This window comes from Musca domestica, unplaced genomic scaffold (assembly GCF_030504385.1).
Source record: "Musca domestica strain aabys unplaced genomic scaffold, Musca_domestica.polishedcontigs.V.1.1 2, whole genome shotgun sequence".
Lineage (NCBI taxonomy): Eukaryota > Metazoa > Arthropoda > Insecta > Diptera > Muscidae > Musca > Musca domestica.
Genome location: NW_026712249.1, coordinates 16,850,845 through 16,869,218, shown reverse-complemented (window position 1 = coordinate 16,869,218; position 18,374 = coordinate 16,850,845). Strand labels below are relative to the sequence as shown.

The following is an 18,374-nucleotide window of genomic DNA, read 5'->3' as shown; positions in this document are numbered from 1 at the left end:
ATTTGCAAAGTTGAACAAAATCGGATTATTCTTTTTCTTTCTGTGCTGTAAATTATTTTCCTTGAAAGTATTAACATTTTATGGGGAGGTACTAGAAGGAGTGGACCAATATTGCCCATCTTCGAATTCGATCTAAGTTTGACAATAATATTACGACGTAGCAAGTTTGGATCAAGTCGGATACTCTCTTCGAGAGTTACAGTGGGAACCCGCCACACAGACAGACACGGAAGGACGTTGTTAGATCGACTCCAAATGTCCTGAAACGGTTTTTGTCCAAAGAGGCCTGAGTCTAAAACCGTTATTTCGATAAAGCATATTTAAGCCGTATGAAATGATATACGGGTGACATAAAAAAAACTGCAACAAATTCGAACGCCATAATTTTGATATTTTTTATTCTGATGTCGCGGTCGATTATTACGACACCACATCATCACAATGACCGCCGCTTGAGTTTTGGTGGCCAACCGAAGTTGCACATTTTCAGCTGACCTTCTTTGGCAGGTAAACACGACCATATTGTTTGTTTACAAACTGCTAGATAACGAATGTTTCCTCATCGGAGAAAACCAAATTCGGCAGTTCACCACTTTCGGCCAAGCGAAGCATCTTTTTAGCTCTTTTGATTCTATTTTTTCTGTTGTGGTGTAGTTCTTGCACTTTTTCATTTCAATGGCTTTATCCCGAGCTCATTTTTCAATATTTGCCGAATGGAATATTGCCATATGTTCAGATCACGAGCTATTTTTCGTTCACTACGACACGGGTTTCAATCAAGTCGTCACTTCTTTACTTTTCGAACCATTTCTGCTGATGTTGCTGTTTTCTTCCGTCCACTTCGTTGACGTCGGACTACGCTACCAGTATCACGGTAACGAGCGATGGTACGAGACACAAAAGATTTATTCACATTTAAATGCTGGAGTGCTCTAACGATAGCCACTTGTGGTTTTCCAGCCAGATATAAAGAAATCACACTATCACGCTTGAATTCCATCACGAATAAATATTTTTCTGGAAAATTCTCACCAAAATGCTTTTGTATTCTTGTAAACAATATATGAGTTGTCACTGGAAGAGTTTTAACATTGGCTTAGAAATGACAGCAGTCTGGAGTTGGTTGCAGTTTTTTTTCATCTCACCCTGTATCTAATATAAAGTATACGAAGTAGTCGATATAGTCCAAATCTGGCAGGTTGTAATTTTTATATCAGTCTTAGGTGAGATACGAATACGTCAATAACGGGCAACTGCTTCGGAACCTAAGGGGTCGTTTGAATAATCATAACCCAAGGCTGGGGGTATACATCCGTCGGCAAAATCCACTGATACTATTTTACTTGTTTTGATGATCAGAAGGTATTCATTTAAGACAATCAAAATGAAGGGTTCCAAAGCGAGACTTTATGACAACAAGGAGGTATTCTATTTAGACCACAGGAATACATTTCTTGCCGAATTTATTGACGACCAGAAAATAAACTTTATGACAACTAGAAGTATTATTAGGGTATTCAATAGGATCCAAAGGGATTCCTTTTGTTCTTTTTAGACGATATTAGCAGAATTTTTATGAAGGACCTGATAATAGTCACTCTGTCGACCTGAGGGAGCTGTTGTAAAATTACGACATCAAAAATTGATGTTAATTATTTATTTCAAAAATTTCAATATTTCTTTATTTTCGTTTTCTTCTTTCAGAATTCTGAAATGTTGGCAGAAGGTGAACTACGTTCTAATTTAGATGATTCCGATAAAGTACGTGATCTGCAGGACAGAATCGCCGACTTGAAAGCAGAGGTAAGTCGACATTGTTTCAATGTGAAAACAAATGGATTGTTTGACCCAAAGTGAGCCACGTCACGCCACGCCCCCTCCCATTCATCCCCCAAAAATATGTTTTGAGTTTGTTTAGTTTGTTTTCAATACGTTTTCCCCCTCCGCCACACATCAGTCACATTCTACCCCCCCTCCTACCATTGTTCATGTTGTATTATTAATTTATTCCAGCTATTATTCTATTGTAAATAATACAACTAAAAAACTATAATTCACTTAACTCACTTTACAACATCAAACAACAACAACTAAAAATTGGTTTTGGGTTACATTTGTTACTACACTACTACTACTACTACTACTACCACTATTACAATTACCAATAACTTTTACTGATGATATGTGTCCCCACAATAAAACTATACATTTCACTCAAAAGCTATTTCACCCAAAGATTACCATTAACTGTTCATTTCATTATTATCCGTCATTGTGTTGGCAATACAGCATAGACTTCGTTTGGAATGACCTTTAAAGAATCGGATTTTAAAATCGGAAAAAAGTTCAAGAGAAATAATTCCAAGTTTCTAAGCAATTTATTGTTATTGGGTGCCTTCCAAAGGTCTTTCCGACATAGAGGGTGAGATGAAAAAAACTGCAACCAATTTCAGACTGCTGTCATTTCTAAGCCACTCGTCCGACAGCTGTTAAAATTATTCCAGTGACAGCTGATTATATTGTTTACAAGCCTACAAAAGCATTTTGGTGAGAATTTTCCAGAAAAAAAGTTATTCGTGATGGAATTGAAGCGTCGTGATAGTGTGATTTCTTTAGATTTGGCTGGGAAATCACAAGGGGCTATCGTTAGAGCACTCCATCATTTAAATGTAAAAAAAAACTTTCGTATGTCGTACCATCGCCCATAACCGAAAGACTGGGAGCGTAACGCAACGTTAAGAAAGTGGACGAAAGAAAACAGCAACATCAGCAGAATTGGTTCGAAAAGTAAATAAGCGATTTGATCGATATCCGCGTCACAGTGGCCGAAAAATGGCTCGTGAGCTGAACATATCGCAATATTCCATTCAGCAAATATTGAGAAATGAGCTCGGGGTAAAGCCATTGAAATTCCAATTCCAAAAAGTGCAAGAACTTACACCGCAACAGAAAGAAAATTGACTCAAAAGAGCTAAAGAGTTGATTCGCTTGGCCGAAAGTGGTGCACTGCCGAATTTGGGTTTCTCTGTCTCCGATGAGAAAACATTCGTTGTCCAGCAGTTTGTAAACAAACAAAATGATCGTGTTTACTTGCCAAAGAGGTCAGCTGAAAATGTGCACCTTCGGTTGGGCATCAGCACTCAAGCGCCGGCCATGGTGATGGCCGATGGTCGCTCATCGCTCGTATTAATCGACCGTGGCATCAGAATGAATGCCGAAAATTATCGCGAAAATATTCTGGAGGGTGTATTAAAGCCTTGGTCACGCAAACGTTTTGGCCGCAGACCTTGGGCATTCCAATAGGACTCAGCGCGAGTTAAGTAAATAGAAGAAACACACTTTAGTTCAATTAATTTTATTATTTAATATTTGCGACACTTCGCTTTAACTTCTTACATACGACTGAAATGACTCTATGATTTACAACAATACTTATAACATAATTTCTTAAAACTAAGGGTTATGGATGAGAGAGATCAGAATTCAATTTAAAAGGAAAGGAGTAAAGAATAATTTATAAAGACTGAAAATAAAGAAAAAGTAAAACAATATATACAGTGAAGAGCATAATTGAACAATTACGTAACTTCCCCTTCGTTTAAATCAGGACAATGTCCACATTGTTGTTAATTTTGTTTAAGACATTAAGAATAACTTACTATACAAACTAATAATAAAATATACTAGTGTCAAATGTTAATTAAATATATTAAGAGTTAAGGCATTTGATATCATATTCATCTTTATATTTCGTTTTTCTTTTTATATTGGATTTATGCACATTTTGAAGATCATTTAATCGAAATTTAGGCTCATCTTTATGCCTTACAGATTTATAATTTTTAATGTAACCTTTGTCTCTATGTTCTGTATAATTTTCTCTATTCATATTTCTTTTATTTATTACATGTTCTTTTATAGCAATGGCTCTTTCATAGACTTTTGTTTTATTGCAAACTCCAAATTCAACATCGAATGGTTTTTCCTTAATGACTGAATGGTAACTGTTATTGAAAAATTCCACGGCTTTACTTACTTTCTCTTTAATAGATAAAGACTTTTGTTCAATATACAACATTCTAATTTTTTCTGTAAGAGTATTGTGGAATCTTTCTATATCAGAGTTTCCGGTATGGTTGTTAGATTTGACTAAGTGCAGTTCTATATTCTCCTCTCTAAAATAATCTTTTATATTTATGCTTTTAAATTCATTGTCTGTGATTAGTTTACTGAAGTATCCCATTTGTGATTTATATAGACGAATTTTTTCTATGACCGTTTGGTTAGTCCTGTCTTCTAAATAATAAGCTGTTGCAAACTTCGAAAAACGGTCGAAAAATGTCAAAAAACTGCATTTTGAATTTATATATATGTCCATATGGATAATTTGTCTAATATCGGTTGGAGTTTCCGTATTTTGAAATCTAGCTTTTATGGGATTTCGATTGAATTTTACCCTACTGCAAATATCACAATTATTAACATATTTTTGGATTAAAAATTTTAAGTTTGGAAAATATATTTTTCGTTTTAAACCCTCATAATTTTCATTTATACCGGTATGTCCAGTCTCATTTTTGTGATAGTAATGTATTTGTTGATATGTCTCGTCTTCATTTTTCATATCTTGTGCCATATATGCACACCGAACAAATTTAACGGAAGAGTTGCCCTGAAATAGGTCTGTTATCTTTTTTTGTAAAATATAGTACTTTTTATCACTAAGTTCTGTAAAAATTCCAACTATTCCTTTTTTTATATTGTCCATTAGTATTTTATCCACAGTAGCATTTAAATCTTCTGAATTTATAAAAATCTTTTTATTGCCATGTACTTCATCAGTTTCTTTATATTTATCATTTGTCAAAATAATTTGTACTTTAAACCTATTAACTACCGTATCAAGGATATTTATATAATCATTATCGCCTTCCAACTGCGAATGGATGGTTTCCAAATCATCATCACCATTATTGTATAATGATCCATTGGAATCGCTGAAATGGTTAATTTGCCCCGAATCGTTATTAAGTCTGCTTAAGAAATCAGCAACCGTATTATCTCTTCCTCTGATGTACCCAATATTAATATTAAACTCACTTAATTTCATTATCCAGCGATATAGTCGTGGGCTCAATTCCTTTGTCTGAGATTTTACAAGTAACCATTTCAATGGTTGATGGTCTGATAGTATATCGAATTTAATGCCGTACAGATAAGGACGAAAATAGCTAGTTGCCCAAACTATTGCTAGAAGTTCTTTTTCTGTGGCTGAGTAATTACGTTCATGTTTACTAAGTGTCCTGCTGGCGTAGCATATTGGATGTCCATTTTGTTGTAAAACGGCACCAACTGCGATATCGCTAGCATCAGTTGTTAATTGGAAAGGTTTGTGAAAGTCAGGATATTTTAATACTGGGTCTTCTGTCAAGATTCTTTTTAATTTTTCAAATGAATTTATAAAGTTTGGATCATTAACATTTAATCGAACGTCTTTTTGTAAGTATTTAATCATTGGATATGCCACTTTGGCGTAATCTTTTATAAATTTGCGGTAATATCCTGTTATACCCAAAAACGATTTTATGCCTTTTATAGTATGAGGTAATTTTAAGTTTAAAATTGTATCGATTTTTTCTGGATTAGGTTTAACTCCTTGTGTTGTCAGCAAGTGGCCTAAGTATAAAGTTTGCTTTGCAAAAAACGAGCATTTATTGATCTGAATTTTTAGATTTACTTTTCTCAAAGCACTAAAAATCTTTCTAATACTTGTCATATGCTCTTGAAGACTGGACGAAAATATAAGTATATCGTCGAGATATACGACACATATCTTATTAATAAACTCACGAAGAACTTGGTTAATCAGCCGTTGAAACGTGGCAGGGGCATTTTTCAACCCAAATGGCATTCGGACGAATTCGTAGTGTCCGTAGGGTGTTGAAAAAGCCGTTTGAGGTCTATCACACTCTTTTACCATAATCTGGTGAAACCCCTTCGCCAAATCTATTGTAGTAAAATATTGCGAACGACCAAGTTTATCCAGTATTGTATCAATGTTAGGGATTGGGAATTTGTCATCAACCGTTAAATCATTGAGTCTCCTATAATCAATGACAATCCTGAATCTTTGTTTTCCTGAGTGATCTATTTTCTTCGGAACAATCCAAAGAGGACTGTTATAAGGAGAATTGCTCTCAGTTATTATACCACCTTCAAGCATTTCTTTTATCTGATTACAAATTTCTTGCTCGTATATGTATGGGTATCTGTAAATTTTGGTATATACAGGTTTATCGGAAATGGTTTTAATCTCATGTTCGATAATAGGTGTATTTCCCAGCCTATCGCCTTCTCGATACACCAAATCGTTAAATGAACATAAAATGTCTTCTAAAGCTAAAGATTCTTCATGATTCAAATTTTTGAATAAATGATCTAAAATTGTGGTTTCAAAATCTAATGTCTCGATTTGGTGAATCTCATCAGCTTCATATGGACAAATTCTAATAAAATCTAGCGTAATATTATTAATTGTCAATGTATCTCTTTCCATGTCAATTATAGCTCCAAGAGGCTTCAATATGTTCTGACCTAAAATTGCATCAAAATCTTTATTAAAAAATTTTGTTAGCTTCCAAGACATTGTTGCCTTTTCACTAAATTCTATGGGTAGGTCTGTAATAATTTCGTGTGTAATTTCCATACTACCATTTAATGACGTAAAGGATATTTTCTTAGAAAGTGGAATTCTTTTAAATTTTGGAAGTTTGGTTTCGTTCATAATGGAAGTAGTTGAGCCGGTGTCAATAAGTGCTTTAATTTTGTTTTCTCCAATAGTAAGATAAATCATTGGAAGTGCCTTTTTGAGGCAGTTGTAAGAAAATTTACTTCTTCTTCCTCGTTTGAATTAACATTTTGGCTGAACTGAATATGGTCTACTTCCATCTCACTATTTACATTAGGTATTGAACTGTTATTTACATTTCCAAAAGATCGATGAACATTAGAGCCGTTGCGTTGATAGTTTCTTGAATATTGGTTACTATTAAATGATCTTGTTTGGCTTGAATTAACATTTATATTTCTATTATTTCCATTGTTATGATTACTATTAACATATAACCTATTACTATTTCTTTTGAAAGAATTATAATCGTAATTATTGTCCCTTTTTGGCTGATCAACATTTTTTTTCTCTTTTTCTAATCTAATCAAACCTTCGCGTTCCAACAAATTAAATGCATCTCTTAATTTATCAATATTTCTGTTAATTACTACAGATGCAAGATTTAAATCAATATTATTTAAAAATGTTTTTAGAATTATTTTCTCTACATATAAGGGACTAAATTCTACAGGTTTCTCTTTGTCGTATTCATATTTTTCGTTTAATTTACATAATATTTCTCTTAGTTGCTTATAATAGTTAATGATACAAACGTTTTTTGCTTCAAATGCATGTTGATATAATTGGTGATACGATTCGTGGATTCCGAAGTTGCTGATTAATGCGTCTTTTGTCTCATCCCAACTCGGATTTGGGCCCAAGGTCCGTAAAACATGAAGAGCCTCTCCCTGAATTTTATTTAATACAACTCTTTGGTAGATGTACTCTTTCGCTTCGGCATTTTGCTGAATAAGAGAAAATATTGTATCCACCTCTCTTAAAAAGGAAGTGAGAGCATAAGTCTCGTCTCCCCTGTATTCATGAATTCGCTGAGCGTCTTTTAGAATGTCATTCATTGAGAGTGATAATTGGGCCATTTTGATTCACTTAAATTTTCTCTGAGAGTAAAATTATATTTTTTATTGGCTCTCAATTTATTTATTTTTTTTATTTTTTTCTTCTTTGTTTATGTGATCAAAGTCACGTAGCCCTTTTACTCAGTGAATTTGTTGCTTTATTTGGTTACTTTTTTGATTTACTTCACTGTTGTCTTTTTTTTACTTCACTTGGTGGCAATTTCTTGTCTTTTTCATATTTTAGTTGTCTGAAGCAACTGCAATTTCTGCCCTTGAATGACCTTGAACGTACAATTGATTATTTTTTGTTACTGATGTTTTTTTTTTCACAACACATTTTTTGACAATTAGTGAATTCAACAAATTTTAAATTAGAATATTCTGTTTTTATTATTTTTTTCAAGTCGCATATTCGTATTTAACTTGATTGTTGCAACTTTCTTTTTTTATCTCATGTTATAATAAACTTTAGTTTATTAATATTTTTTTTGTGATTTTATTAAGGTAGATTCGTTATGTAGACTGCGCCAGTTAAGTAAATAGAAGAAACACACTTTAGTTCAATTAATTTTATTATTTAATATTTGCGACACTTCGCTTTAACTTCTTACATACGACTGAAATGACTCTATGATTTACAACAATACTTATAACATAATTTCTTAAAACTAAGGGTTATGGATGAGAGAGATCAGAATTCAATTTAAAAGGAAAGGAGTAAAGAATAATTTATAAAGACTGAAAATAAAGAAAAAGTAAAACAATATATACAGTGAAGAGCATAATTGAACAATTACGTAACTCGCGCGCCACCCATGAATGGGGTCAGCTGAAAATGTGCACCTTCGTTTGACCATCAAAACTCAAGCGGCGGCCATGGTGATGGTGTAGGCCGCCATAAAAGCCAATGGTCGCTCTCCGCTCGTATTAATCGACCGTGGCATCAGAATAAATGCCGAATATTATCGCGAAAATATTCTGGAGGGTGTATTAAAGCCTTGGGCACGCAAACGTTTTGGCCGCAGACCTTGGGCATTCCAATAGGACTCAGCACGCGCCACCCAAGAATGGGGTCAGTTGAAAATGTGCTCCTTCGGTTGGTCACCAGAACTCAAGCGCCGGCCATGGTGATGATGTGCCCCGCCATAACAGCCGATGGTCGCTCTCGGCTCGTATCGCAATCGACCGTGGCATCAGAAAAAAAACAGAATACAATGGCGAAAATATTCTGGAGGGTATATTAAAGCCTTGGGCACGCAAACATTTTGGCCGTAGACCTTGGATATTCCAACAGGACTCAGCAGCACCATCGCACTCAGCACGCATCACCCAAGAATAGGGTCAGCTGAAAATGTGCACCTTCGGTTGGTCACTAGAACTCAAGCGCCGGCCATGGTGATGGTGTAGGCCACCATAAAAGCCGATGGTCGCTCTCCGCTCGTAGTATTAATCGACCGTGGCGTGACCTGGAGGGTGTATTGAAGCCCTGGGCACGCAAACATTTTGGCCGAAGACTTTGGACATTCCAACAGGACTCAGCACCATCGCACTCAGCACTCGCCACCCAGGAATGGTTACAAAATGAAATTCCTCGCTTCATTTCCAGCGCGCATTGGCCACCAAAATCTCCGGATACCAATCCGTTGGACTATTGTATCTGGAGTATTTTGGAAAGCAAGGTTGGCACTAAAAAAATACCAAAGTGTCGATCACCTGAAGCAAGCGCTTCGCAGGGAATGGGCCAAAATACTGCAGAGCAAGCAATTCGGGCAGTGTGTGACGGTTACACAGGCCATTTGAACGCCATAATTCGTGCCCAAGGTGACCAATTCAACAAATCTAAATCTATTCCGATATTTTTTTGCTTTCATTCAAAAAAAAAAAAAAAATTAAAAAAAAATAAAAATTATGGCGTTTGAGTTTGTTGCAGTTTTTTTTATCTCGCCCTATAGGTATTTGGCGTGACTGTCAAATGCCTTTCCGGAATCTCTTTGCTATATTTAAGGTCTTTACAAACATTATCTTCTGTATTTGTAATTTTTAGTTTCCAAACCATGCTTAAAGCTTCATTTCACTTCATGCAACAACAGAACACCCTAATATATGAAACACCCCACAAACGTCCTTTGAATAAAAATTTCATTCAATCAACAGTTATTGTTATTTCTTTTAAATTATTTTTTAAAAAAATTGAAAAGTATTATTTTTAAAAATTTGAAAATTTTAATTTTTTATTTTTTTTACACTGCCAAAAATTTGTATAAGTACACCCATAACTACAAAAAAAAAAAAAAAACAACAACATACATAACCGAATATATATTTTAAAAATTTTCTCTTTGAGTTCCGTTTTTTAATATTTATTTTATCGCTATTTATTCTTTTTTCTATGTGTTTGTGTGTTTATAGTATACTACGCCCATAACAAGTCCCGATACAGAACCTTGGAAGTGGATAAGTTAAACATACTTATGTCCGAAATTAAATGAAAACAATTGAACCAAAAAACACAGCAAAAGAAAAAAAAAACGAAAACGCAAAACCATACGCACTTAAACCCGAATAAAAGAACAAACCCAGATCAGGTCATTATAACATGCAATATTTGTTTTTGCTCAAAATTTTCTCAAACAACAACAACAATCTTTGATTTTTTCCATTATATAATAATTAATATCGCTAGTCGTATGTCGTCTGAATGCATTAAAACATTTCATGTTGATACGAATTTGTTGTTTACTCCTTTTTTAGTTTTGAGTTTTTAATTATTCGTATCGCATTTTCCGTTCGTCGTTCGTTGTCATTCTTTTGAGTTTTGCATGATTGTTGTTATATAAACAAAATATATTAATAATTTGTTTTCATAGAAAAGTAAAGGGAGGCTACTGCGTTTGTCCCACCTTTCTAGTGGAGTTTGAAATTAATTTCGAATTTTATTTTTGAGTTTTATCATTTCATTGAGATAAATTCTGATGTAAATTTGAGTAGGATACACTTCACATTCATTATTTCAAACAAATATTTTTTTAGAAAATCGTTTACTTGAAATAAGAAATTTTTGTTTCTGAAAAATCACCTATCCTCCCAGGGTCTGATAATGAGCTATATTACAAGTATGGATATATATAAGGAAGACGAGCCTCATAACTAGCCTTTGTATGTGATATTTACTTGGCGTTTAGAGAGTATTTTAGCAAATTTAAAGACGGGCCCCGAATGATGATCAAAATTTATTGATGATCGAAGTTTTAGTCGATATATGATAAGCGTTTTTACAAGGTTTTAAGGCTAGCAAAAAGGAGTATATATAAAGCCTTTAATGGCGAGCTAATGAGAGTCTCAATTCACGACTAAAATATATATTCTTTATAGATTTGACAAAATGAAAAGAGTCATTATGGAATATTGAAACAGGGAGTATCTGTTTAATTGTCTATATCTGAATAAAATTAAGTTTTTAAGAAAGTCCATCTCACAAATTTTAGGTATTTTTTCTTTGCTCAGTTTTTGAAAGCAATATTGCGGATTCATTAATTTTCTGAGTTCAAGGTGGACACAACCTTCAACCATTGTCCGTATATTTTTAATGTTGACTCATAATGGGCAAGTTTCCGAAGTAGTGGGCCAATATTTTAAATTTCATGTCCGACATAAGTTCGATATAATTATGAAGCGTTCCTGATTTGAACTATTCTATATGAGATATGTGAAAATTTTAGGAAAATATGGAATTATGTTTGTGGTACCACTTCCACTCCATCTTATACTGATAAAAATAATTCAATGAAAATCGAACATTTATTTCCCGTTTCATGCGAATAATTGTTAATCAAATTTTTATCTTTTGTTGTGGGGGTGGTATCTGAAGGAATGGACCGGTAAATTCCATGTTCATATTAGATCTCTGGTTGAGGGAAATATTTAGATATACGAGATATGAATACAATCACTGATTATTTCGGAAGTTTTAGAGATATAGAATTTAAATTGTGACCCTTTATGTGGAAGGTACCAGGAAGCGTAGGCCGATATCTGTCATCTTCACACCAGATCTTTTGTTGTTAAAGCATTGAAATGTGAACATTGACGGAAGTAATTGGATACATATTTTATGAACTTCAGGCTATTCACAGTTTTTACCTATTTTAGGGGGGTGTGGACCAATATATTCCATCTTCACACCACATCAAATATTGGTTATTTTTCGATGTAAACTTCAAAAACGCCGACTGTAAACTTCAAAAACGACTACTTTCATAATCTGCTGCATTTTCCCAGTAAATATTAAAAAAATTGAAATTTGTCGCACCAAGTCGAAGCTTGACGCATAGTAATATATTTATCAGACTTGGTCAGGATATTTTATATTGGCCCACTGCTTACATAAAGACCGAAATTATTCCCCAGTCTTTCTTAAATTTCCCTTCAAAAAGGTGTCGCCGCCAGAAGCATTGGTACTTGGTGTCATTCTTAATTTATGTTTGACCCGAAGACCTGAGGTATTGCAAAAATGTAAGTTTTCCGAAATTTCGGTTAATTTCAATAGTTATGAGCCCACATAGGGCTCTAAACAGAAGTTCCTAATAGGTACTAAAGACTGTGGCAGATAATTGCCTCTGCAGGCCCAGGTCGTCGCATAGCCCCCATATAATGGTGCCTCCTTTTATTCGGTATTTTGGTGATTTCAGCGGCATTATTCACCGGAATGGCTTCAACATTTCAACATGTGACAGAAAATTGTCTATGCAGGTCCAGGTTTTCGTATAGGCCCCCTACATCGTTACCTCTTTATATTCGGTATATTTATGATTTTATTGCTACAATATTCACCAGAATTGTTTCAAATTACAGCTGTGACATGATATTCTGTCTACGTCTAATTGTCGGTAACTCACTGTTTTCGGTATTTGGCTGATTTCAGCGACATTATTCTCCGGAATGATTTCGATTTTCGTATTTTAAGTTCCTTATGGGTACTGCAGTCTATGATATATTATTTTCTTCGTATGCAGGTTCAGGTCTTCACATAGCCCCCATATAACGGTAACTCCCTATATTCGGTTTTTTATGCTTTTGCGACATTATTCACGGGAATCTTTTCAAGTTCCGGGTATGAATACTATAATGGGTATTAAAAAGAATGTCTATATACATCCATGTTTTCGTATGGACCCCAATACAACGGCAGGGAGCTACAGTTAGTGCAGTTTTAAGATTTTAAGAGAATTTTAACTAATTTGATTTTTTTTTTTTTTTTTTGAAAATTTCCAAATTCGTTCTATTTGGGGGATGATATTCAAAGTTCGGCCCGGTCGAATATACTGTTTGCAAAATCGTGCAAAATTTGCAATTCGCAATATTCATAGGAGATCCCATAAATTACATTCATTCGTGATCAGCATAAAATGTTACATCGATTTAAAGATCACCACCCGTCATTCAACAAAAATCAAGACCCTGCCGAACTTCGATTTTTTTTTTGTTTCCGCATTAAATTTGTATATATGGACCGTGGGTCCTAAGGAAAATAAAAAAGGCATGCTATAATTTAGGATATAAAAAATATGTTTCTAAATTTATTCTTTTTACAGTACAAAAATTGCTAATTATTATGAAACAAAAAATATATATTTTATTTTTATACTAGTTTTTTTTTTCCATAAACCTCCATTATGTTGCATAAATAAAAATTTCATAATCAATTAAATGTTCCATCATTCCTTTTTGTCATTTTCATTTTTATTATTGTCATGCTATTTTCCTAATTTTATATTTGTTTTCTGTTATTAAATCTTGTAAAATGTAGTTTATGTTGTAAATATTGGATAATTAATGTTTATTATTGTATAGTACATATATAAAATAACACTTAACATAAGCACCTGAACAACCAACCCTTCTTAAAATAATTCAAAATTAACATACTAACCATTAATACTAACAAATATATGTTGCACTTACTTTTCATTAACACCAAAAAGAAATAACATTAAAAATTAAAAAAAAAAAAATAAATAATACTAACACTGCATTTCTTACTTGACATAAATGGTTTCATTAATTATTTTTCTTATCAAAAAAAAAAAAAAAAAAACGAACGAAAATGGTTGTAATAGATATTTGAAAAATTATATTTTTAAATAAATACTCTGAGTTTGTACGACGAGTCGAAATTGAACTTGAATTGAAAAATAAATCTATGAGTATTTATTAAATTAAGTAAAAATTTAAATTAAAAAATAAAAATTGAGGATATATCAGCCAATTTTCGATTTTTGACATCTGTTACGAATATTCAAATTGACCCTCAAAGTAGTAGGTTTCGAAGAAATGGACCAATATTAGCCATTTCGTAGCGGACCTAAATAAATATGATATATATATTTCGACGTGACAGATTTGGACTATATTGACTGCTTCCTTCACCTTATATGAGGTATGTGATAATTTTTTAGAAAATGTTAAAATGTGCCTTAATTTCCAAATTTAGTCGACCGAAGTATTCCGCATGGACAAAATTACAATAAAATCGAACATTTATATCCAATTTTATGCGAAATCATATATCATCATATTCATCTCAGATTTCTGGTTGAGAGAAATATTTAGATATAGCAAGATGTAAAGAATCGCTGACTTATTTCACAAGTTATGACAGATAAAAGTAATGAAAATTGTGACTCTTGGTGGGTGAGGTACCAGAAGGGGTTTAAGCTATATATAATCTTCACAACAGATCTTTTGTTAGCAAAAAAGTTTGTATGTGTGAAATTTGAATAGAGTTGGATACTTATATCGCTTTCTTAGATGGGTTTTTTAAACCTTGAACTCTATGTGGGGGAGGTACCAGAAGAAATGTTCCCATCTCTTCCATATTTATAACAGATCTTGTGTTGATGGAAATATTGAGATGTACCAAGTCTGAAAGGAATCGAATGTTAATTTCGCGTTTTATGAGCTTCATGGATATTCAAAATTTTAAGCCTTTGTGGAGGAGGTTCCAAAAGGAGTGGAGCGATATATTCAATCTTCACTGCATATCTTGTGTTAGTAGAAATAATGGGATGTATGAAATATTAAGGGAGCCGGATGCTTATTTCGGATTTTATTATTGTTTTGATTATTTGAAATTTTGACACTTTGTGGCGAAGGTACCAGAAGAAATATTCCCATTTCTACCATCTTTATAACAGATCTTGTTTTGATGGAAATATTGAGATGTGCAACGTTTGAATGGAATCGGATGATAAATTCGTGTTTTTTGAGCTTCATTGACATTGACAAGATGTGGGCCGATATATTCCATCTTCACAGCAGATCTTGTGTTAGTAGACATAATGGGATGTGTAAAATATGAAAAGAGCCGGATGATTATTTCGGATTTTATGATCGTTTTGGTTACTCAGAATATCGACCGTTTGTGAGGGAAGCATCATAATGAATGGTCCGATCTCCACCATCTTAATAACAGATCTTGTGCTAATGGAAATATTGAGATGTGCAATGTTTGTATGAAATCGGATGTTAATTTCGCGTTTTATGAGCTTCATGGATATTCAAAATTTTGACCTTTTGTGGGGAAGATATCAAAAGGATTGGACCGATATATCCCACCTTCATACCAGACTATTGTTTAATTAAAATTTTGTGATGTTTGAAATTTGAAGACAGTAAGACTCTTACTTCACATTATATTAGAGTTACAATTAATCACCCCCTTTTGTGGGGGTAGCACTGGATGGAGTTTCACACCTGACCTAGCACTGATGCAAATAATAGGATTTGTAAAGTTGGAGCAAAATCGAACTACCCGTTCTCTTTCTGTACAGTAAATTATTTTCTTTGAAAATATTGACATTTTGTGGGGGAGGCTCCAGAACTAGTGAACCGATATTGCCCATCTCCTAACTCGATCTAAGGTTGACAATAATATTTTCATGTACCAAGTTTGAATCAAATCGGATACTCCCTTCGAGAATTTTCGTGCGCACAAGCCAGACAGACGGACGGGCGGACATCGCTAGATCGACTCCAAATACCCTGAAACAGATATGGTTCAAAAAGATCTATGGTGTTAAACAGTTTTTAGCCTATCAAATAATATATACCCTCTCTATCCATATGGCTAAGGGTATAAAAATGTCGACCTTTTGTTAGAAAAGTACCAGAATCGCTAAATCGACTAAAATGTCCTATAACGGATTTAGTTCAAAGAGACCTAGGGTCTTAAACCGTTATTTCTATGAGGCACGTTTTGGCCGTATCAATTGATATATACTCTCTCTAGCCATATCGTTGTGGGTATAATTAGCCATATGGCTGCGGGTAGATTATATAGTAAATATTTTTCATGTAAAATTTTCATAAAAAAAAAAATCCGACCCCAGGTTGGGTGTTTTTTCTTTCAGTTCACTTTCGAATCGTCATACCAAAAACGGGACATTTATTTGATTTTTTCATTCGAGCTGAGCTTGTTGATTGATTGGTTACCATTTAAAGTATTTCCAGACACTTTTCCCAATCTCAATTGACACAATTTGTTCACTGCAGATGGCTGGATGGTTTGACAAGGCAAGGGCTTATTCCAAAATTGTCCAAGTGAAAATTGGCAGTGAAAAAAAACTTGGCTAGAAAGTATTCCTTTTCAAATATCAAAAAATCCATTTCAACCGTTAAGCTCAGATCAAAGAGATTTTCTTTAAAAAAAATTACAAAAATAGGAGAAGCCAAAAATAACAATTTGAAATAATTAGAGGCCAATTTTTTATTATTTGAAGTTTTTTTTTTTCAATAATTTGAAACTCTGTAAGTTAATAGTTCGTTATAAGTTAAGCTCAGAACAAATGATTTTTCTTTAAAACAAAAAAATAGAAGCCAAAAATTACAATTTGAAATAATTAGAGTTCAATTTTTTATTATTTGATATATTTTCAATATTTTGCATTTTTTGAAATAAAAAAAAAGATTTTCAAATATCTTTCACAACCATTTTCGTTTCAAAAATTTACCTGTCCCGAAGACCAGCATGCGTTTTCGTCATCATTGTCTATTACGATAGCTATTTGAAAAAATATTTCCAGATCTTTTCTAATATCAAATCTATTTTTTTTACAAAAATTTCCAGTTAACAGCATTAAAGAGTAGAGGAAAATTCATACCAGCCTCCAAGCTAAGAAGTTCTTCGATACAATCCATTGAATCGGCCGAAAGTGATTTTAATGACATCATAAATATGCGCAGAGAAAGCACCGAATTATCATCATAATGTTTAAAGAAAATTAAATATTAGAATTAAAAAAACAAACACTCACACACACACACACACACACACACTCTTAATTATTATTATTAAAAGAAATGAAGAAAAAACACACAAAAATTAATGTATAATTTAAAAAAAATTAAATTAGTTTAAGGAAGTGAAAAAATCTAACGAGAACCAATTTGAAAACCGAAGAGAGAATGCTTTGGTATTTCCTCCCCCACAAGAAAGAGAAAAGAAAACAATATGTGTTTTATTAACTGAAAAAAAAAACAAACAATTTATAGTAAAAATATAATTTTTATATAAATTATTGAATTACAAAATGAAAAGAAAATACGGAAAGAATTACATGTTTAATTGTAAGTAAAATTTTCAAATCAGTGTTTAAATTTAAACAATTATTTTTGAAAATTAAAAATCAAAAATAATACTTTTTTGTATATGTATGTAATTGTATATTAAATGTAATTTTTCTTTTTTAAAATATATATATCACAAATGATTTATACATCATTACCATTTTATTCCATATTCTACTTTTTTTTTGGCTTGCTCTCATCATGACACCCATGAAAACCCCAATTTCTCAACATGTATTTGTTATCAACTTTTGTTTTGTTTTAATTTTTAATATTTATTTCCAAATAATTATATCAAATAGATATTATATTCTGTATTATATAAATGTATGTATTTACTTAATCATAATTTAATAAATTTCCCCCAATTAAGTTAGCTTCCATTAAGTTATCATAGATTTTGATATTAACATTGTAAACTGATTATTTTGTAGTAGCCGAATTATTAAAAAAAGAAAAACATTCTCTCTGAAGACAACAAAAAACTTAAAACAAAATTATGGGCATTAATAAGTAGACAAAAAATATATATTAATATTGAGAAAATACGAATAATATTAATTATTACCCAATTAACATCATGCGAAATATGAATTTTATAAAGAAAAAATATAGAATATCTGTAGTGTATACTGGTCGTATTGAAAATTATAATACTGGAAAATAATATGAATAACAATTCATTATTTTCCTCGTTGTCCTATTCCCAAGGAAGTTTCCGTTTCTATTTCAAACATCATAATTTTTTTAAAACTGGAGGAAATAAATATATTATGTACTGTATACAGAAAAGGTATGGCACCTTTAAAAAAACTGTAAGGAAAGGTCCAAAGTTGGTCGGACCGACTATATGATACTCTAAACCACTATGCATATTTAAAAGCGCTCCCGTAAGATTTTTTTTTTTTTTTTTTGGAATTTTTGTGAAATAGATTGTATCAACTACCTTAGTTGAATGCGTATCGTGTATTTTAGAGTGGTCAGAATTTGGAAACTATATCCAA

General features: G+C 32.7%; 1 protein-coding gene across 4 annotated transcripts in view; it reads left to right on the top strand.

Moving 5' to 3' along the window:
* The window catches only part of LOC101895256 (ecotropic viral integration site 5 ortholog), a 145,468-nt gene extending 128,418 nt beyond the window's left edge, over positions 1–17,050 (top strand). For 2 of the 4 annotated variants that reach the window (XR_225605.4, XR_225604.4), the window contains 3 exons: positions 1,705–1,803; positions 10,156–10,331; positions 16,871–17,050. Coding sequence is in view for 2 of the 4 variants with exons in the window: in XM_005184007.4 (XP_005184064.1) it covers positions 1,705–1,803; positions 16,871–17,011 (240 nt within the window). In the remaining 2 variants the exon portion in view is untranslated. The remainder of the gene's footprint in view (positions 1–1,704; positions 1,804–10,155; positions 10,332–16,870) is intronic. The other 2 variants (XM_005184007.4, XM_005184006.4) reach the window with 1 other exon arrangement.
* Positions 17,051–18,374: the final 1,324 nt, after the last annotated feature.